Source organism: Akebia trifoliata, chromosome 4 (assembly GCF_017979445.1).
Source record: "Akebia trifoliata isolate Shusen 1 chromosome 4, ASM1797944v1, whole genome shotgun sequence".
In the NCBI taxonomy this organism is placed as follows: Eukaryota; Viridiplantae; Streptophyta; class Magnoliopsida; order Ranunculales; family Lardizabalaceae; genus Akebia; species Akebia trifoliata.
The window spans coordinates 28,021,243-28,042,334 of NC_141378.1; the positions used below are offsets into that span (position 1 = coordinate 28,021,243).

The 21,092-nt window shown below is 36.5% G+C and overlaps 2 protein-coding genes and 2 long non-coding RNA genes across 17 annotated transcripts; 2 read left to right on the forward strand and 2 right to left on the reverse strand.

Moving 5' to 3' along the window:
- Nucleotides 1-7,285: 7,285 nt before the first annotated feature.
- Nucleotides 7,286-9,880, forward strand: LOC147404650 (uncharacterized). Its single transcript, XR_015177844.1, has 6 exons — nucleotides 7,286-8,237; nucleotides 8,403-8,501; nucleotides 8,612-8,724; nucleotides 8,858-9,105; nucleotides 9,202-9,291; nucleotides 9,412-9,880. It is a non-coding gene; the product is annotated as an uncharacterized LOC147404650 (long non-coding RNA).
- Nucleotides 9,881-10,416: 536 nt separating this feature from the next.
- Nucleotides 10,417-11,578, reverse strand: LOC147404651 (uncharacterized). Its single transcript, XR_015177845.1, has 3 exons — nucleotides 11,280-11,578; nucleotides 11,013-11,081; nucleotides 10,417-10,924 (listed from the first exon to the last, which is right to left on the reverse strand). It is a non-coding gene; the product is annotated as an uncharacterized LOC147404651 (long non-coding RNA).
- Nucleotides 11,579-11,737: 159 nt separating this feature from the next.
- On the forward strand, nucleotides 11,738-16,057 carry LOC147404652 (ABC transporter C family member 3-like). 5 transcript variants are annotated; one of them, XM_086440690.1, is made up of 8 exons: nucleotides 11,773-12,196; nucleotides 13,364-13,618; nucleotides 13,990-14,134; nucleotides 14,248-14,462; nucleotides 14,552-14,837; nucleotides 15,039-15,195; nucleotides 15,279-15,448; nucleotides 15,641-16,057. In XM_086440690.1, the coding sequence occupies exons 3-5, from the start codon at nucleotides 13,993-13,995 to the stop codon at nucleotides 14,624-14,626; spliced, it is 432 nt and encodes a 143-aa protein (XP_086296816.1). In that variant the 5' UTR covers nucleotides 11,773-12,196; nucleotides 13,364-13,618; nucleotides 13,990-13,992; the 3' UTR covers nucleotides 14,627-14,837; nucleotides 15,039-15,195; nucleotides 15,279-15,448; nucleotides 15,641-16,057. The 5 variants fall into 5 exon arrangements, with proteins under 5 accessions (XP_086296815.1, XP_086296812.1, XP_086296814.1 ...); XM_086440689.1 differs by lacking the exon at nucleotides 15,039-15,195 and having other exon boundaries at nucleotides 11,738-12,196; nucleotides 15,224-15,504; nucleotides 15,609-16,057; XM_086440686.1 differs by lacking the exon at nucleotides 15,039-15,195 and having other exon boundaries at nucleotides 11,745-12,196; nucleotides 15,224-15,448.
- A 1,575-nt stretch (nucleotides 16,058-17,632) lies between these two features.
- LOC147404653 (oligopeptide transporter 6-like) lies at nucleotides 17,633-21,092 on the reverse strand. 10 transcript variants are annotated; one of them, XR_015177852.1, is made up of 4 exons: nucleotides 20,674-21,089; nucleotides 18,666-18,808; nucleotides 18,513-18,567; nucleotides 17,633-18,080 (listed from the first exon to the last, which is right to left on the reverse strand). XR_015177852.1 is itself a non-coding variant. In XM_086440692.1 (4 exons), exons 1-4 carry the CDS (start codon nucleotides 20,763-20,765, stop codon nucleotides 18,046-18,048), a joined length of 309 nt encoding a protein of 102 aa, XP_086296818.1. In that variant the 5' UTR covers nucleotides 20,766-21,092; the 3' UTR covers nucleotides 17,633-18,045. The 10 variants fall into 10 exon arrangements, 1 of the variants encoding a protein (XP_086296818.1); XR_015177850.1 differs by having other exon boundaries at nucleotides 18,666-19,077; nucleotides 20,674-21,084; XR_015177851.1 differs by having other exon boundaries at nucleotides 20,620-21,084.

Below are 21,092 nucleotides of genomic sequence, written 5' to 3' on the forward strand. Positions count from 1 at the left end.
CTTTCTGCTATCTCTGCAGAAGTGGGAAGCACTTCGAATCCTGGATCATCTTTTAGATTCTGGCTTCTGCAGGATAATGGAAGGTAATTTTAAATAGGGAAATGTTCAACACCCTACACTTTATGCTTTACCAAACGTGTTTTGTCCTACATGGGTTAGAAGTTTTGGAATGGGCTGATTTTTGGTGAGGATGATCTCTATGATTAGAAGATCATCCTCCCCAAAAATCAGCCCATTCCGAAATGTTTAGCCCCATGTTTACAAGTTGAAAAATCGTGGACCGTCCATTTTTTGTAAATCATTTTTGATGGGGTTAGAAGTTTTGGAATGAGCTGATTTTTGGTGAGGATGATCTCTATGGTGAGGAGATCATCCTCACCAAAAATCAGCTCATTCCAAAACTTCTAACCCCATCAAAATTAATTTACAAAAAATAGACGGTCCACGATTTTTCAACGTGTAAACATGGGGCTAAACATTTCGGAATGGGCTGATTTTTGGGGAGGATGATCTTCTAATCATAGAGATCATCCTCACCAAAAATCAACTTATTCCAATACTTCTAATCCATGTAGGACAAAAAACGTTTGTTAAAGTGTGTGGTAAAACTTAGGGTGCTGAACATTTCCCTATATATATATATATATATATAGGGTCCCGTTCAGCACCCTAAGCTTTACCACATACTTTAACAAACGTGTTTTGTCTTACATGAGTTAGAAGTTTTGGAATGGGCTGATTTTTGGTGAGGATGATCTCTATGGTGAGGAGATCATCCTCACCAAAAATCAGCCCATTCCAAAACTTATAACCCCATCAAAAATGATTTACAAAAAATGGACGGTCCACGATTTTTCAACGTGTAAACATGGGGCTAAACATTTCGGAATGGGCTGATTTTTGGGGAGGATGATCTTCTAATCATAGAGATCATCCTCACCAAAAATCAGCCCATTCCAAAACTTTTAACCCATGTAGGACAAAAAACGTTTGTTAAAGCGTGTGATAAAACTTAGGGTGCTGAACATTTCCCATATATATATAGGGGGGCGTTCAATGGCCAACTTTTTGGCAAAACATTTTTCAAAACATGAGTTAGAGGTTTTGGACCGTAGAGATCATCCTCACCAAAAATCAGTCCATTCTAAAACTTCTAACCCATGTTTACAAGCTGAAAAATTGTGGACCGTCCATTTTTTGTAAACTATTTTTGATGGGGTTAGAAGTTTTGGAATGGGCTGATTTTTGGTGATGATGATCTCCTCACCGTAGAGATCATCATCACCAAAAATCAGCCCATTCCAAAACCTCTAATTCATGTTTTGAAAAATGTTTTGCCAAAAAGTTTGCTAAAAAGTTTGCCATTGAACACTACCCATATATATATATATATATATATATATATATATATATATATATATATATATAGGGTCAGGTTCAAAGGACAACCATTTCTACACACATATAGACAACGTGTTTTGTCTTATATGGGCAAAAATGTTTGGAATGGACTGATTTTTTGTGAGGATGATCTCTGTGATGAGGAGATCATCCTTGCCAAAAATCAGCTCATTATGAAACTTCTAGACCGTCCAATTTTTGTTGAAAAATTATAGACCGTCCAATTTTTGTAAATCAATTTTGATGGGGTTACAAGTTTTGGAATGAGATGATTTTTTGCCAGGATGATCCCCTCATCACAGAGATCATCCTCACAAAAAATCAGTCCATTCCAAACATTTTTTCCCATATAAGACAAAACACGTTGTCTATATGTGTGTAGAAATGGTTGTCCTTTGAACCTGACCCATATATATATATATATATATATATATATATATAGGGAAATGTTCAGCACCCTAAGTTTTACCACACACTTTAACAAACGTTTTTTGTCCTACATGGGTTAGAAGTTTTGGAATGAGCTGATTTTTGGTGAGGATGATCTCTATGATTAGAAGATCATCATCCCCAAAAATCAGCCCATTCCGAAAGGTTTAGCCCCATGTTTACACGTTGAAAAATCGTGGACCGTCCATTTTTTGTAAATCAATTTTGATGGGGTTAGAAGTTTTGGAATGAGCTGATTTTTGGTGAGGATGATCTCCTCACCATAGAGATCATCCTCACCAAAAATCAGCTCATTCCGAAACTTCTAACCCATGTAAGACAAAACGCGTTTTTTAAAGTGTGTGGTAAAACTAAGGGTGGCGAACGGGACCCATATATATATATAGAGGGGGGCGTTCAATGGCAAACTTTTTAACAAACTTTTTGGCAAAACATTTTTCAAAACATGAGTTAGAGGTTTTGGAATGGGCTGATTTTTGGTGAGGATGATCTCTACGGTGAGGAGATCATCATCACAAAAAATCAGCCCATTCCAAAACTTCTAAACCCATCAAAAACAGTTTACAAAAAATGGACGGTCCACAATTTTTCAGCTTGTGAACATGGGTTAGAAGTTTTGGAATGGGCTGATTTTTGGTGAGGATGATCTCCTCACTGTAGAGATCATCCTCACCAAAAATCAGCCCATTCCAAAACCTCTAACTCATGTTTTGAAAAATGTTTTGCCAAAAAGTTTGCCAAAAAGTTGGCCCTTGAACACCACCCATATATAGATATATATAGGGTAGAGTTCAATGGCAAACTTTTTAGCAAACTTTTTGGCAAAACATTTTTCAAAACATGAGTTAGAGGTTTTGGAATGGGCTAATTTTTGGTGAGGATGATCTCTACGGTGAGGAGATCATCATCACCAAAAATCAGCCCATTCCAAAACTTCTAACACCATCAAAAACAGTTTACAAAAAATGGACGGTCCACAATATTTCAGCTTGTAAACATGGGTTAGAAGTTTTGGAATGGGCTGATTTTTGGTGAGGATGATCTCCTCACCGTAGAGATCATCCTCACCAAAAATCAGCCCATTCCAAAACCTCTAACTCATGTTTTGAAAAATGTTTTGCCAAAAAGTTGGCCATTGAACGCCCCCATATATATATATATATATATATATATATATGGGGTCGGGTTCCTGCGACACACATTGCGACACACATATAGACAACGTGTTTGTCTTATATGGGCAAAAATGTTTGGAATGGGCTTATTTTTTGTGAGGATGATCTCTGTGATGAGTGGATCATCCTGGCAAAAAATCATCCCATTCCAAAACTTGTAACTCCATCAAAATTGATTTACAAAAATTGGACGGTCTAGAAGTTTCATAATGAGCTGATTTTTGGCAAGGATGATCTCCTCACCATAGAGATCATCCTCACAAAAAATCAGCCCATTCCAAACATTTTTGCCCATATAAGACAAAACATGTTGTCTATATGTGTGTAGAAATGGTTGTCGTTTGAACCTGACCCATATATATATATAGAACAGCGTTCCTAAGACTCATATTGGGACTCACATTACGACACACCATTTTGTCTTATATAGGCAAAAATATTTGGAATGGGCTGATTTTTTGTGAGGATGATCTCTATGGTGAGGAGATCATCCTTGCCAAAAATCAGCTCATTATGAAACTTCTAGACCGTCCAATTTTTGTTGAAAAATTATAGACCGTCAAATTTTTGTAAATCAATTTTGATGGGGTTAGAAGTTTTGGAATGGGATGATTTTTTGCCAGGATGATCCCCTCATCACAGAGATCATCCTCACAAAAAATCAGCTCATTCCAAACATTTTTGCCCATATAAGACAAAACGGTGTGTCGCAATGTGAGTCTCAATATGAGTCTTAGGAACGTGACCCATATATATATATATATAGGGAAATGTTCAGCACCCTAAGTTTTACCACACACTTTAACAAACGTTTTTTGTCCTACATGGGTTAGAAGTTTTGAAATGGACTTATTTTTGGTGAGGATGATCTCTCTGATTAGAAGATCATCCTCCCCAAAAATCAGCCCATTCCGAAATGTTTAGCCCCATGTTTACACGTTGAAAAATCGTGGACTGTCCACTTTTTGTAAACCAATTTTGATGGGGTTAGAAGTTTTGGAATGAGCTGATTTTTGGTGAGGATGATCTCCTCACCATAGAGATCATCCTCACCAAAAATCAGCCCATTCCAAAACTTCTAACCCATGTAAGACAAAACACATTTGTTAAAGTGTGTGGTAAAGCTTAGGGTGTTGAACGGGACCCATATATATATATATATATATATATATATATATATAGGGGACGGTTCAGCAGCCCTAAAGTTTGCCAAGTTTGGTGTCAAACATTTTTCAAAATATGAGTTAGAAGCTTTGGAATGAGCTGATTTTTTGTGAGGATGATCTCTATGATGAGGAGATCATCCTGACCAAAAATCAGCCTATTCCAAAACTTCTAACCCCATCAAAAGCGATTTACAAAAATTGGACGGTCCATGATTCTTCAACTTGTAAACTAGGGTTAGAAGTTTCAAAATGAGCTGATTTTTTGTAAGGATGATCTCTTCATTGTAGAGATCATCATCATCAAAAATCAGCCTATTCCAAAATTTCTAACCCCATCAAAAGTGATTTATAAAAAATGTTTGGCACAAAACTTGGCAAACTTTAGGGCTGCCGAACCGTTCCCATATATATATATATATATATATATATATATATATATATATATATATATATATAGGGTGGCGTTCAAGGGCCAACTTTTTAGCAAACTTTTTGGCAAAACATTTTTCAAAACATGGGTTAGAGGTTTTGGAATGGGCTGATTTTTGGTGAGGATGATCTCTATGGTGAGGAGATCATCCTCGCCAAAAATCAGCCCATTCCAAAACTTCTAACCCATGTTTACAAGTTGAAAAATCGTGGACCGTCCATTTTTTATAAACTGTTTTTGATGGGGTTAGAAGTTTTTGAATGGGCTGATTTTTGGTGATGATGATCTCCTCACCGTAGAGATCATCCTCACCAAAAATCATCCAATTCCAATACTTCTAACCCATGTTTTGAAAAATGTTTTGCCAAAAAGTTTGCTAACAAGTTGGCCCTTGAACGCCCCCCATATATATATATATATATATATATAGGGGCGTTCAATGGCCAACTTTTTAGCAAACTTTTTGGCAAAACATTTTTCAAAACATGGGTTAGAGGTTTTGGAATGGGCTGATTTTTGGTGAGGATGATCTCTACGGTGAGGACATCATCCTCACCAAAAATCAGCCCATTCCAAAACTTCTAACCCCATAAAAAACAGTTTACAAAAAATGGACGGTCCACGATTTTTCAGCTTGTAAACATGGGTTAGAAGTTTTGGAATGGGCTGATTTTTGGTGAGGATGATCTCCTCACCGTAGAGATCATCCTCACCAAAAATCAGCCCATTCCAAAACCTCTAACATATGTTTTGAAAAATGTTTTGCCAAAAAGTTTGCTAAAAAGTTGGCCCTTGAACGCTACCCATATATATATATATATATATATAGGGAAATGTTCAGCACCCTAAGTTTTACCACACACTTTAACAAACGTTTTTTGTCCTACATGGGTTAGAAGTATTGGAATGGGCTGATTTTTGGTGAGGATGATCTCTATGATTAGAAGATCATCCTCCCAAAAATCAGCCCATTCCGAAATGTTTAGCCCCATGTTTACACGTTGAAAAATCGTGGACCGTCCATTTTTTGTAAATCAATTTTGATGGGGTTAGAAGTTTTGGAATGAGCTGATTTTTGGTGAGGATGATCTCCTCACCATAGAGATCATCCTCACCAAAAATCAACTCATTCCGAAACTTCTAACCCATGTAAGACAAAACGCGTTTGTTAAAGTGTGTGGTAAAACTAAGGGTGGCGAACGGGACCCATATATATATATATATATATAGGGAAATGTTCAGCACCCTAAGTTTTACCACACACTTTAACAAACGTTTTTTGCCCTACATGGGTTAGAAGTTTTGGAATGAGCTGATTTTTGGTGAGGATGATCTCTATGATTAGAAGATCATCTTCCCCAAAAATCAGCCCATTCCGAAATGTTTAGCCCCATGTTTACACGTTGAAAAATCGTGGACCGTCCATTTTTTGTAAATCAATTTTGATGGGGCTAGAAGTTTTGGAATGAGCTGATTTTTGGTGAGGATGATCTCCTCACCATAGAGATCATCCTCACCAAAAATCAGCTCATTCCGAAACTTCTAACCCATGTAAGACAAAACGCGTTTGTTAAAGTGTGTGGTAAAACTTAGGGTGCCGAACGGGACCCTATATATATATATATATATGGGGGCGGGGGCGGTTCAAGGGCCATCTGAGAAAACGTATAAGAAACCTTTCGTTTTTCAAAATAAGGGTTAGAGGTTTTGGATTGAGCTGATTTTTTGCAAGGATGGTCACTATGATGAGAAGATCATCCTCACAAAAAATCAGCTCAATCAGAAACTTCTAAATCCATCAAAAGTAATTTACAAATTAGTGATAAAAAGTGGTAAAAAATCGACGGTCCACATTCTAAATCACTTTTAATGGGGTTAGAAGTTTCAGATTGAGCTGATTTTTTTTTTTGGATGATCTTCCCATCATAGAGATCATCCTCACAAAAAATCAGCTCAATCCAAAATTTCTAACTCATATTTTAAAATTTTATAAAAAACGAAAGGTTTCTTATATGTTTTCTCAGACGGCCCTTGAACCTGACCCTATATATATATATATATATATATATATATATATATATATATATATATATAGGGTCCCTTTCAGCAACAAACATTTTGGCAAACATTTTGGCAAAACATTTTTCAAAACATAGGTTAGAGGTTTTGGAATGGGCTGATTTTTGGTGAGGATGATCTCTATGGTGAGGAGATCATCCTCATCAAAAATCAGCCCATTCCAAAACTTCTAGCTCCATGTTTACAAGTTGGGAAATCGTGGACCGTCCATTTTTTGTAAGCCATTTTTGATGGGTAAGAGGTTTTGGAATGGGCTGATTTTTGGTGATGATGATCTCCTCACCGTAGAGATCATCCTCACCAAAAATCAGCCCATTCCAAAACCTCTAACCCATATTTTGAAAAATGTTTTGCCAAAATGTTTGTCAAAATGTTTGTTGCTGAACATTTCCCATATATATATATATATATATATATATAGGGTCCCGTTCGGCACCCTAAGTTTTACCACACACTTTAACAAACGCGTTTTGTCTTACATGGGTTAGAAGTTTCGGAATGAGCTGATTTTTGGTGAGGATGATCTCTATGGTGAGGAGATCATCCTCACCAAAAATCAGCTCATTCCAAAACTTCTAGCCCCATCAAAATTGATTTACAAAAAATGGACGGTCCACGATTTTTCAACGTGTAAACATGGGGCTAAACATTTCGGAATGGGCTGATTTTTGGGGAGGATGATCTTCTAATCATAGAGATCATCCTCACCAAAAATCAGCTCATTCCAAAACTTCTAACCCATGTAGGACAAAAAACGTTTGTTAAAGTGTGTGATAAAACTTAGGGTGCTGAACATTTCCCATATATATATATATGGGAGCGGTTCAGCGGCCCTAAAGTTTAACAAGTTTTGTGCCAAGCTTTTCCGACCGTTCGATCAAAACACATCCGACAGGTCAAATTGAATACACGGTTTTAACTTAAATAATTGTATTTTTACAAACTGCCCCCTCAAACATCTTTGTATTCTGTTTGGAGGCCCTCTCCCTTAACAGGAACCTCTCTTCTTCGACTCTCTTCTTCCTTCGTTCAGAAACGAAGAGGAGCTCTACTTCAAATCCCTATTTCTCTCTCTCTCTCTCTCAAGAGAACCCAGTTCGAACGAACCTAGATCTCGCCATTGTCAGTTTTAAGTCCCTCACAAATCCCTCTCTTCTTCCTTCGTTCAGAAACAAAATACGAGCAGAGACCCTAACGAATCAATCTCTCTCTCTCTGTCTCTCTCAAAACCCCCTTTGAAACCTTCATCAGAGAGAACGACCAAACGGACGATTCTTGCCATCGCCGTCTTCACATACTCTGGATTTTTTTTTTCTTCTTTTGTATAATATCTGCCCTTCAAAACATCTCAATATGGATATTTGGAAATCTGCATATTCAGTCAATCAAGGACGCAGGACTTTATGATTCCATCTGGCAAGCTTTTGCAGTGTTTTTGCCAATAAGATCAGTTGGTGTGCAAGGTGATCAAAGAACACATTCTCATGTTGTTGCTCTTAGAGCTGTCACAAGCAAGGATGGAATGACAGCAGACTGGTGAGTTTGTTTGTTTTTATTGCTTTAATTTATCTTATTTTTTATTTCATAGTGGTGTGAAGGCATTTCTAGAAGCATTTCATAGTTGGTTTTCAAGAATGCAAATACAAATAATGACTTTCATGACATAGGCACATGTTAACATTCAAGGCTGGTTGCTTGCAGGAAACCAAACGAAAAGAATAGGAAGTAGAGGCACATATGGATATGCAGCTTGCTCAAGAGGCTACTAATGCAAAAATGACTAGAGATATAAGGAATAAGGTATGTTCCTTTAGATAATTGGACGTTTTCTTATAGTATGTGCATTGCAACTCATACCTTATGTACTATATGTTTTTACAAGAGAGGCCTCACCGATGAACTTGGTGCAGAGGCTACGATGATGGATGCATTGGAGAAAGTTGAAAAAGAGCTTAAGAAACCACTTATGAGGTCTGACAAGAAGGGGATGGCTGTTCTTCTAGCAGAGTTTGATTAATAAGAAGTAAGTTCTGGTCCCAACATTCTGCAACTTGTAGCATTGTGATGCTTGTGTGAAAACTCTATTGATGATCTTCAAATTGATATAATTCCAATCAAAATTTTAATGTTATTTTTGCTGATCAATATTTTCTTAGATATGGGAGAACATGCTTCTTATTGCTCTTCTTGCACTTGTTAATTTTAAACCAACCTCGGCATTCAAAAAAAAGAGTTGCCAAAGTATGAAGAAGAGTTGGAGCTTAAAATTGCAAAGGCTCAGATAGGTCCTTTGGTGGCTGGTACCCTAGCTGAAACAATGGCAGCAAATCATTACTATATGCAGGCACTCAAGCATCATATTTCAGATCTTCAGGATATAATTGAGTAGCTAAAATCTGAATTGGTATGATTTATTTTCGTTGATAGGTAATTTATGTTTGATGACATGAACATACCTGTCTTCTTATGACCATTTCTCCCAACACCATGAATTTTACAGGATCAGATCGAGATTGTTAAGGAAACGGGTAATGAAAAACTGTACTTGAGGTTGAATGATGCTTATAATTCTGATGATGACTTTGAGGAGGTGCGTGAGTGTGTTTTGTAGCCTACCATATCATATTAAATACATGTTAACAGGAATCCCATCTTTATTTTGAGATTGGCCTTTCTTTGTGTATATAATGAACTGAGTTTCTCTTATCAGGATGAAGGTGAAGAGGCATATCTTAGAACATATGGGAATAATGACGAAGAGGATACACTGATTGAGAAGCTCACCTGAAAGAGATTTTTCTTCCGAGGCCAATTCAAATTATAAAATGAGTAAGAATTTGAGATTCCTGCAAAGGAAAAGATGAACATTTCTAAATCTTCGTTGGGAAATCCATGATAGAAGATATGCGCTCAAGAAGACTCAAGCATTTAGGTTTACACTCTATGAGTCTTTCTCCTAAACCATCCATGGGAGATCTTAATGGCGAGATAAGCCAATGGCTTTGCATTTTCGGCTTGAGCATCAAATCTTGGAATCTTTGTTGGGGCAAATGAAAAAGAAGTATTTAATCTGCAATTCTTGTTTACATGTATTACGATTTTGTAAATAAAGACTCCACTGGCAACAAAACTTGCATCATTTATTCTATTATGGAAATTTGTATATTGCGCTTGAGCTAGATTTTTTTTTTCCAATTGTGGCAGTCGGAGAGCTCCCAACATGTGGGATCTCTATTTCCAATGAAAATCAGATGAGGGTTTACAGCCAAAAATAAAACAAGATTTTGTAGAACTTGCCACAAAGATCGATGTGTACCGAAAGTGAACTGGGTTGAAATGGTATTGACGGACTCTGGGTTTCATTTGGAAAAGCACTTGGAATACCTACTGGAGACATTCATAAGTCATTACTTCACGCTATCTGCACTCTCTGGTGAGGTCGTAATGAAACCAACCCTTCATGCCAACAGGGTACTTGATATAGAACCTCTTAATGCTTAAGTCAGACAATGAATAATGCTGTATTCAGTTGATGTAAGGAGATTGATTTATGCTCCATTGGCTCATTTTATTTTTATTGGTTTCTTGAAGTTTTCTTCAGATTTCTTTATGGGGATTCTCTTAATTTCTGTTGATCTTTGGGATTTTGGTGTTTTCTTCAATGGGGATTATCAATAGAACCCCAAGGAATTGAGGTGGCAACAACATGTTTTGGGACATATTTTGCTAGCAATGCCACATTTTACGGGCCTCAACTCTATGTTTCTTAGGCTGTACGATCCCTCGAATGCCATATATAAGGCATCAAGGACAGAATCAAGGTATTACAAAATACAAATAATCTGAGATGAAGGAATGCAATTATTAACCGATCAACCAAAAATAAAGGAACGTAATGATGGCTCAGTTTGATACACAACATTTACCAAGTAAACTAAATCGTCCAAACGAAACGATGGCTCAGCCACCTTAAGAACATAAGAAATTTGGAAGCTAGACGATTCCATCTCAGCCATTCATTCTAATCAAAGAGTGTCCCACTTTGAAACAACAACAAAGAACTGATTGTATCTGATTGGAATGGGCTACTACGAAGCTTTGTCCATCAGCTGTATCGGTGGCAGAATGGTTGATTTGTTTGTTTCAATGACACACCCATTCATGACCATTTCCTCCAGCATGAAATGTGTCTTCTCTAGATGGAACATGATGTCTAGTTCACACTGCATAATTTAGTTTATCAGAGAGAATGTGGCAAACAAAACAAATTCCAAGAATATTAATCAAAAGATCAACAAGTGAAAGACTTACCACATTCCCAAAATGGCGATCCATGGTTTCAACTAACAGATGTATGAATTCCAGAATAGCTAGCTCATTCTGCAAAATGGAAATAAGGAAATTTAATGTAATATTGCACAGCCATCCAAGATAGAAAAATCCATAAATTGATACATAAACAAAACTGTCAGTTAACTGACATACTTCTCAAGGTTGAAAAAAAAAATTGTGGTTGGTGAACCATGGGACTGACTGGATGCCGAAAAATAGCAAAAACATCTAAAGTGAAAGAATTACCCTTTCGAGAGAGGGTTGAGAGAGATTGATGGCGACGACGACGGTGAGAGAACCATTTGGTCATCCCAAAACTTTTGAACAAACGGTCGTTCTTACCAGATCTAGAAAGAGAGAGAGAGGGAGAGATGGGAGGGGTCTTTCGAGCTGTAACGAGAAAGAGATAGAGAGAGAGAGAGAGAGGGCGTCTGTCTGTTTAGGTTACAGGGAGAGGCCTTTGAAGAAGAAGGGCTTTGTTTTAAAAAAGAGGGATTTAAAACAAAAAATTAAGATTACAGGGAGCTGGTTGTAATTAAATATGTTTTTTTCTAAAACCGTAAAAATCTAGCTGAACCGTCGGATGCATTTTGATCGAACGGTCAAAAAAGCTTGGCACAGAACTTGTTAAACTTTAGGGCCGCTGAACCGCTCCCTATATATATATATGGGTCGCGTTCCTAAGACTCATATTGCGACTCACATCGCGACTCACCATTTCAACCGTTCGATATCGATCAGATCTACGGTTCAGATCGCGACCTATTTTTAAAACGATAAAATTTCGTTATTTACAACTACCTCCCCGATAACAAAATAAAAAATAAAAACTAAAAACGAAATTTCAGCTCAGCCGAAACTTCGTCTTCTTCGCAACTTTCAGATCTGATTTCAAAACGCAGAGAGAAATCTGAGAGAAATCTTCTTGTGTTCATTGCGATTGAACGAAATTTCAGATCGATCGACTTGCTTGCTAAACAAAATCGAAAGAAACGAAGAGGAAAGAAAATCAGAACGAACGAAAACTCGTCTTCTTCGTTTCTGCCCTCTCTTTTGTTTCTCTTTACATCGCTTCTTCCTCATCTCTATTCCCTCTCTCTCTCTCTCTCTATCTAGAACAGACGACGACTCACACAAACGAAGAGCTCGACAGAAACCCTAAGGTAACAAATCACAAACCCTTGTTTTTTTTTTTTTTTTTGCACTTTTATTTGTTTAATAATTTTTCTTTTTAATTTTTTTGCTGAGTATCTCCATCTCCATTTTCGTCTTCTTCTTCTTCGGTTTTTAGTGTGTTTTGGGTGGTGACTTAGGGCTTTCAATTATTTCACTTTCTTGTTGGATTTTTTTTTTTTTAAAAAGCAAATTTTTTATTACAGAGACAAGGTTGGTGGTGACTTAGGGCTTTCAACCTCTATTCTTAGATTTTTCTACAACCGGATAACCAAGGTTGTAGAGATTTACCCATCTACCTAAGAAATCTTGAAAAAAATGCCACTCTTGAATTCCTTAAAGAGTTTACACCCAAAGACAAAGAAAAAAAGAAATCCCTAGATTGAAATGATGATGTCCATGAGAGAGTTTAATGACTTCTATATTAAAACTTTATCATTTCTGTTAAATATGTAATTTTTACCTATCAAAAACAGATAAAGAAATAATGATGTAATGGAAGAAAATTTAATTTAAAACTCCTACAACCAAATTTTTTTAGTTTTAGAATTTTGTCTATTGACATGGATTTTTAACCTGACAGAATTCATAGACTTGACAGAATTCATGAATTCGTAGATTATAAAAGTGACGAATTCACTGTAAAAACATGTTTTGGGAGTTAAAATGATCATTGTACCGAATCCGAAATTTTTTCATATTCAGGGTACGAAATGGAGATTCACCCCTTAAAAAAATAAGTCATCATTGAGAATAAGTGAAAAGAATAAGTGAAAATTGAGGTGCCAATAGAAACACACTCTCAAATTTTTTGTTTTGTTTTAGATTTCTATTTGTTAGATTTAAGATTTGATATGGGCCTAATCCTAATTGTAAATAACTATTGAAGTTGTGTCAATGTGTTATAACACTTTGTAATGTTGAGAATAGGTAAAAGTTGGGGTGCCAATAGAAACACACTCTCTCATTATTTTGTCTTTTTTTATTTATTTATAAAGATTTCCATTTATGAGATTTAGGATTTTATATAAGCCTAATCCTAATTGTAAATGACTGCTAAAGTTGTTTCAATGTGTTATGACGCTTTGTAATGTTGAAATAATTAGTTGAACCAAGCTTTTGTAATGTTTGGATTGTGTGTTTTAATATTTAACTAGGGTGGGGCCAATACTGCATCTGCAGCTCCGAGTGGTGTGACATCTGTTTCTAATAGAGGAAAAGAAAATCTCCCATCCATAGCTCCGAAGGTTGGTTCTGCACCTGGGATGACAAATGGTCCTAAGGCTCCACCTTCATGACAGAAGAAGTTGGACAATTTGGAGTTTTTGAAGGAGGAAATCCGTTTAAAGCAGGAAAGGTTGGACCGAAAACGGATCGACTTCCGCCTCAAGTTGTATAAGCTTGAGAAACAAGTAAGACTCAATTTCCACTATATATATATAGGGAAATGTTCGGCAGCATACATTTGGGAGTCAAAATATTTCCTATATGGGTTAGAAGTTTAGGAATGGGCTGATTGTTTGTGTGGATCTTTTTGGCGAGGAGATCATCCAAACAAAAAATCAGCCAAATCCGAAACTTTTCCCATATAGGACAAATTTTGGTTCCCAACGTTGGTTCCCTTAATGTATGTATGTATGTATAGAGCTCTAGTGATGTTGACACATGCTTGCAAACTCTTCAATTGCGAATCCATTTGTTTCAACAAGAATTAATAAATGGCAGCATAAGAAGGAAATAACATGACATGTGGCTTTTGTATCTATTTCACATGAACCTGAAGCTGATGGATGGTTATTCCCGGCCCAAATTTAATGCTTCTCTTGCAATGGAATGGCTATGCTTTCGCTTGGATATGTTGTCGTTAATCACATTTGCCTTCTCTTTAATATTCTTGATCTTTGTGCCAGAGGGAGTAATTGATCCCAGTAAGTCGATCCCATTTGAAATCATTTATGACACCATTATTGTGAAGCACTATGAGCGATTGACCCACTGAAAGAACATTAATCTATTTTTTTTTCTCTCTTTTGTTTTATAGGCATTGCGGGATTAGCGGTGACATATGGACTTAATTTGAACATGTTACAAGCCAGACTCATATGGAATCCTTGCAATGCTGATAACAGAATTATATCTGTGGAGAGAATACTTCAGTACACAGGTATCCCAAGTGAACCTCCTCTTATTATAGAAGCAAATAGGCCAGACAGTCGTTGGCCATCAAATGGAGAAGTCGATATTTGTGATCTGCAGGTACTATGTGTTCTATGTCAAACATAAGCAATGCTCACTTGTACACATGACTCCTAGTCATACCGAATCTCTATGCCACATGTATGTAGGTCCGTTATGCCCCACACATGCCACTTGTCTTACGGGCTCACGTGCAAGACGGGTATTGTTGGGAGAACGGGTAGTGGTAAATCAACTCTAATTCAGACACTCTTTCGCATTGTCGAACCCGCCGCTGGTCAGATTCTGATAGATGGTATCAACATCTCCCCGATTGGTCTGCACGACTTGCAGTCCAAGTTAAGCATAATTCCACAAGACCCAACCATGTTTGAGGGGACTATACGAAGCAACCTCGTCCCACTCAAAGAGTACAGTAATGAACAGATGTGGGAGGTGGGTTTTCATTTATACGAATACTAAAAATTGTGTTGAACTTTAACTTGCACAAAGGTTTCACCAATAGGACACTCTTCTGCATAGATGCTATTTCATAGCTCAAAATTTGGGGTGCAACTTGGTTCGGTTTAGTTTGTTTGGTATTGTTGTACTTTATTTCAAGTTATGTCTTCAATGATAAGCTTGTGTTATTTGCAGTTAGTTATCACAATGGTGGGCTTTGTATGAAGGATTGAAACCTCATTGAAGGTCTTTTCCTTAGGGGAGATGTTCAAATTCTATGCACTACTAATACTCTTGCACATGGAATCAACTTACCAGCACATACAGTAGTAATCAAATCAACACAGTACTAGTATGTTGAACTTCTTTTTTCTTTTCAGGGTTTATTCTTCGAAGGAATGAGTGCTTTAGCATCAACCTGTTTTGTCCATTTAGGCTGTGTGATGCTCGAAAGAAAGGAGTACAAGGATGCCCAACATTGGTTGATGTTCCATGGGAAGGTGTAGGGGAACTATTGGTTGAGCTCCTTCGGAAACACGCTCAGCAATGCAGTCAGGCAGACTGTTGGATGCAACTTTACAAATCTAATTCATGCATATATACATGTATGAGTTGTATTATTTTCTTTGTTTTCTAATATCATGAACAAAAGGCAACAAAGGTTATTAAAGACTAAACCATAAAATTGCATACTTTTATGTATTTTTTTTTCTAGACTTCATGCCTGGTTTTGATCCTTTGCTTGGTACTACTAACTCCATTAAGATTCTTGTTCTGTTGTATGATCTCTTGAGCAGATAAGTAGAATTATCAATCTGCCGATGAATCCACGGAGAAACAAGCGCATACAAACAACAATGGAGGTTTGGGGAATACAAATGTCGAGATAGAGGAGTTGATTTGCATAGACGGGTGAAATGGGCAATAGCATTCAGCTACGATGAAGCAAGACCTTTTTTAGATAGAAATTTCATAGATGGAGATCAATGGCTACAACTTTAATTCTTTTTTCAATTTGTATTCTTCCCTTTTTTATGTATACTTGGTGTAAGAAATAGTGATGTGGGAGTAGGTTGAGTGCATGATGTGGCTGTGTTGGGAGCATATTTATGCAAGGAATCTTTGTGCAATTGTGTGGACTTAATTATAGGTAAATATATTCTAATAAGCCAGTTGTATTGTTCATAAAATATTTATTTATGAATTTCCAATAACACAGCTTGGGCAGTGACATGGTAATTATAGATGTAAGAGTGTATATAGAATAAAAATGTCTCAAATCAACCAACACCACCAGGAACAAGATACACCATTGATTACCTTCAGTTCAGGCCTAAACAAGCTTAATTTTACCAGAATTATTTGCACTGAAACAAATGCCTCCCTAAAATGTATAGAAACCATCTGACAACCTCTTCGAATGATTTCAAGCAAACTCTATCATTGTCAAACTAGATGAGTTCCAGAAAGATTAACCACATGGATCCAACAATTATCAACATGAATTATGAGGTTTTGGCACATTCACAAAATTTCTGCAGTCAAATACACTAAACTCTGTCGTTTTGAACCAACAGGGATGAACAGTTGGATAATTTATTATAACTAAATCAGCCGCAAAACCGACTTTAGATCTTTTATTAACATGATTGAAATATTAAAAAAATCTCCCATCTTCCTAGGGAAGAATGCCACAGTTCATCTGTAACAGGAGAACCAAGAAAAGAGAGCTTTCTCCCTTTTCCCATCCAACTCATTGGTCTTTTCAGATAGCAAACTTATTTTCTACCAATGAAGGGTATCATCATATACATTTCAGTTTGGAATAACTGAGAAAGAACACAATATATAGATATTGATTGCATGAACCTCTCGTCTTGACCCATGTTCCAAAAATGTTTAAGGTTAAGTTCTAACTTAATTCCTTCCACCTCAAAATAATCCTTAACACGATATCAAACAGTTTTCACGTTGATAAATTTGTCACCTTTTACATTTGTCAAATACTTTTTGATCAGTTCTTGATCATTAGATAGTGCATATATTTATAAATGGAGGGAGAGGGCCAAGAGTGTGTGAGCAACACCAAGAACAAAATTTATACTTACAGTTCTTCCATTCCACAAATGGAGGTACCACAAATATTCACCAAAATGTGGTCCAAACACACTGTGAAAAGGGAAAGGGTTCTGCTCCTCCCAAACTGAGGAGGACTGACTAAAGTTTGACTGGATTTTGTAACAAAATCAGTTTCACTTGGTCGATATACAGTTATGCAAAGTAACAACTTTATGATTTTTTTTTTTTTTTAAAAGGCAAAAAAAATCAGTCTATTGTGAAGGATAAGTTGTAAATTGTGTTCTTTAATTTAACTCTTGTTGTGTATTAAAACCGAAATACAATTCAAGCTAATAAGGGGCATAAAAAATGACTAGAAGCTAACTCCCCCATATGACACATAATCCAGGTCTCTAATTCCTAGGTCTGGATAAAAACACAGGCAACCACCACCCATGTTCAAAGGTTGGGCAATGATAGGTTTGTTATACATATCCATCACAAGGTTTTGTATGTTATTGAATGGGTCCAAACCTGATGCCACACATTGCTTCACTTTCTCAACAAACAAACCTATCCCATAGGACATGGCAAATTATTTGGTTTGGTTTGATCCAGACTTCAAACATGCGTAACAACAAACAAGCATTTTGAGAAATCAAGTTAGAGTCACCCATATAGATAATACACTCCACAAGGTGGAGTTAAGTATGTATAGACCAACTCCATCATGAGCCTTAAAAACAAGCATTTCATAAGTTTCAGACAATTGGCTTAATAAGTATCCAATTTGTTGTTAGGAGACGTTACAGAAACAAACAGATATAATCTCAATAGATGGACACTTTACAACCATCACAAAAATAGAGATTTTTCCAACAGATCAATACCCATTTAAAAGAGACCCTCCTAAAACTTATCCACACACACTCCATCTTTTAGAACCTCATAAGCCTCTCTAGATATCAGCTAGCTTTCCTTTCTCCAGATACCCAGTCATGGTGGTAAAGAAACGCAAGACAGATGAATCCTTGTACCCGACTTCACATACAGAAGGTATGAATACAGTTAGCTTCTTTGTCTCTTCATTGAACTCGAAGTTCGTGGCATCTCGAGGAAAGATGCCTACTTCCATGTCATATTCCTATAATAACTCCAGCAGTGGCTTTTGCAATTTCCCTGTGAAAAACAAATCTCCATTTCATTAAAAAGTTGAAGAATCCTTTTCAGAGAAGAAGAAAAAAAAGTTACATGTCAATGCCATCCTACTCGGAAACATGACTCACATTCTCAATTCAATTCCATTAAACTACCAAAGCAGCATAAATAAAACTATTCAAGTAAAAGAACACCTAATCTCCATACCATCTCACAACTGTGTCATAAAGGCTAAAGTGCATTGAACTTGGTATTATATTGGCATGCCTTTAGTGTATTGTGGTTCAATTCGTGCAGCTATAGCTTCTTATGACTTACAAGGAATTAATTTTAGTCAATGAACTACAAAGAAAATGTCAACTTATTGTTAAACTTGCTATAATGTATTACTGGATTGCTTTACATGCTAGGAAAAGAAAATATTGGAAACTAACAAGGGATAGTGAAATTCACCTTTGAATTTATTAACCAGCCATCTGGTTCCTCCTTCTATGGTGTTTGACAATGACTAATCACATAGAAAAGATATTTCAGTATGTAAATAACGACTTTATGTTTGATTAATAAAATACCAATTGCAGGGAGAAAGAAACCAAATAATTAAACCATGAAAGATGCCGACATGGACAATGGTAGCAGGAAGAGCAGCAAAACCGATCCCATAGGACATGGCAAATAAGGTGCTGAGGTATAGTGGTCCAGTACGCTTATAGGCATTGAGGTCAATGTTGAAGTTGGAATTGACGATACTAGAAAAGCAAAATACAGCCATTTCAATCCCACAATAGCAGCATCAACGTTGGGAAGGAACATAACACAACATAAATACAGAAAAATCTAAGACAAAACAGGTTTCAGTGGAACAGAATTGCCTGAGCATCAGAGTTTGAACTAGAAGGGGACTGATCTGACCCAGATGAGGAAGTGTAGCTGGTTTGCCACGTTACATTTTGAACTGACCTATTCTCAACTTTTCTATTCGGCTCTTTAAAGAGCTCCAGAGATGAGCACCAACCACCTAGAAAACACAATTACAAGAGTTCCCAATTTTTTTAATTTTTAAAAAGGAATTATTTCTATAAAATGCAGATTATATGAACAAAATCAAGGCAACTGCGGTCCATCTGTCAAACTTTGAGATATGCCAAACTGAGGAACATAACCAAGTGCTCCTAGTCTCATGGTTTGAGATAGTGAAATTAACCATATGATACTTGTGGGAGAAAGCTGAATAAAAAAATATATACATCCATGAATAGAGCCTTTGCGAGAACAACTAGAAGATAAACCAAGAAAGACCAAAGGGAAACTAAATGCAAATATGCAACTCATTGAACTAAACAAAGCAATAGGTATACAAGCCCCCTCAGAGATAACTGCAGCAGCTTAAAATATATTATTAAAAATGAAAAAATAGGGAAGGAAGAACAAAAAGCACATATCTTCCAGCTAACATCTATGCCAAAGCAATCAAATATTCGAAGAGTGATTCAGGTATCATGTATGTTATATCCACTGTGTACAATTACCAATAGATATATATATATATAAAAAGGGGGCAACAATAATTGCAAATTATATGAAGGAGGAACAATGCAGCAGCAAACATCTAAATATTTCATTTTTAACAAAGTAGCAAACATCTACTTTAAACGGGTGGTCGTCACAAAGGAAGGAAGAAAGGATGAATAAAAGTAAATAAAAGAAAAAGGCAAGCAATGCACACTTGATTCAGTATGATATCCAAATTAACAAAATTCAACTAACAGAACTATGATTTAGACTGGATTGAATGGAGGAATAAGATTCCTTCAACAGACCCCAAATTTTTTATACAAGGCTTTGATGAGGATGAGGATGAGATGACACTCCAAAATGTACTCAAATGGATTAATACACAAGCAAACTAGTTCAATATACACAATTGCAGCATAGTTTTTTGTTGACTAAATATCCAGGACCTACACATTTGAAAGACCCTTTAACCAAGCATGATTGGTCTGTCCATCCACTAACACTAAATAGAGCATCAATTGCGAAATTGATCTTAGTTCCAAACAAGAGCAATAGAGAACCTTGTAATCCCATAAAATCCAAGTACAGCTATAAAAGCATTGATAAGGGAGAACCAAACAAACCAAACTCAGGTTGTACAAGCTATGAAAAATCTAAAATTTATTAAACCCACCAAGTTTCTGCATTAGAAACTCAATTCAAATAAATGTATTATTAAAGAAATTCAGTAAATTTTACACCATAAGCCAAGAGAAAAAAAAAAAAAAAAAAAAGAAATTTATTCAGAAGACATCAATTCAACCATAATGAAAGAAAATCAAAATCAGTAAGAAAAATACAAACAATATAAACACTAACCCCCCATTAAAAGAACACATTTGAAGAAAACCTCCAGAATGCAACCTCATCAAAATCACAAAATTATGCAACATTTCCATAATCTCTTAGAATGAAAGCAAGAACTCATAGGTACCAGATCTACTCAGAAAACCAAACCCAGATTAAAATTGGGTATGAAACCCTAAAATTCAACAAAAAAGATCACCATATATCCACAGAAATGGCGTGAGAGTCAGGAAGAAGTCATTTAGAAATGAACCGTCGCAAATCTGAGAGGAGTAGATTGCTGTCGATGAGGAAGACGCCGTCGATGAGGAGCAGATTTGTAGATGTTGTCGTCATTGTCGTCATGTGAGTCGTTTTCCAGCAGACGCAGTGAATCGCCGAAAGAAATCGAGAGAGAGAGAGAGAGATGAGGAAGAAGCGTTGTAGAGAGAGTGAATCAAAGAGATGAGGAAGAGAGCTCAGTTGACTGTTGAGTTTCTGATTTGGAGAGATGAGGAAGGAAGAAATCGAAAGCAAGAGAAAAAGAGGAAAGAAAAACTCGTTTTCACGGGGAGGTAATTGCAAATATGGAAACGTATTTGTTTACAAACGTTTGCAACGTTACACACGATCTGAACCGTAGATCTGATCGATATCGAACGGCTGAAATGGTGAGTCGCGATGTGAGTCGCA

Bases quoted from the DNA above. Each gene is read 5' to 3' on its own strand.
- LOC147404652 (XM_086440689.1), top strand. From the start codon at position 14,434: ATGGAGAAGTCGATATTTGTGATCTGCAG. The intron at 14,463-14,551 runs GTACTATGTGTT...ACATGTATGTAG, and splicing joins TCGATATTTGTGATCTGCAG to GTCCGTTATGCCCCACACAT. The intron at 14,838-15,223 runs GTGGGTTTTCAT...TTTTCTTTTCAG, and splicing joins GTAATGAACAGATGTGGGAG to GGTTTATTCTTCGAAGGAAT.
- LOC147404653 (XM_086440692.1), bottom strand. From the start codon at position 20,765: ATGACGACAATGACGACAACATCTACAAATCTGCTCCTCATCGACGGC. The intron at 18,809-20,673 runs GTTCATTTCTAA...TTGCTTTTCTAG, and splicing joins CTCCTCTCAGATTTGCGACG to TATCGTCAATTCCAACTTCA. The intron at 18,081-18,512 runs GTGAATTTCACT...TGTTTTTCACAG, and splicing joins GCTGGTTAATAAATTCAAAG to GGAAATTGCAAAAGCCACTG.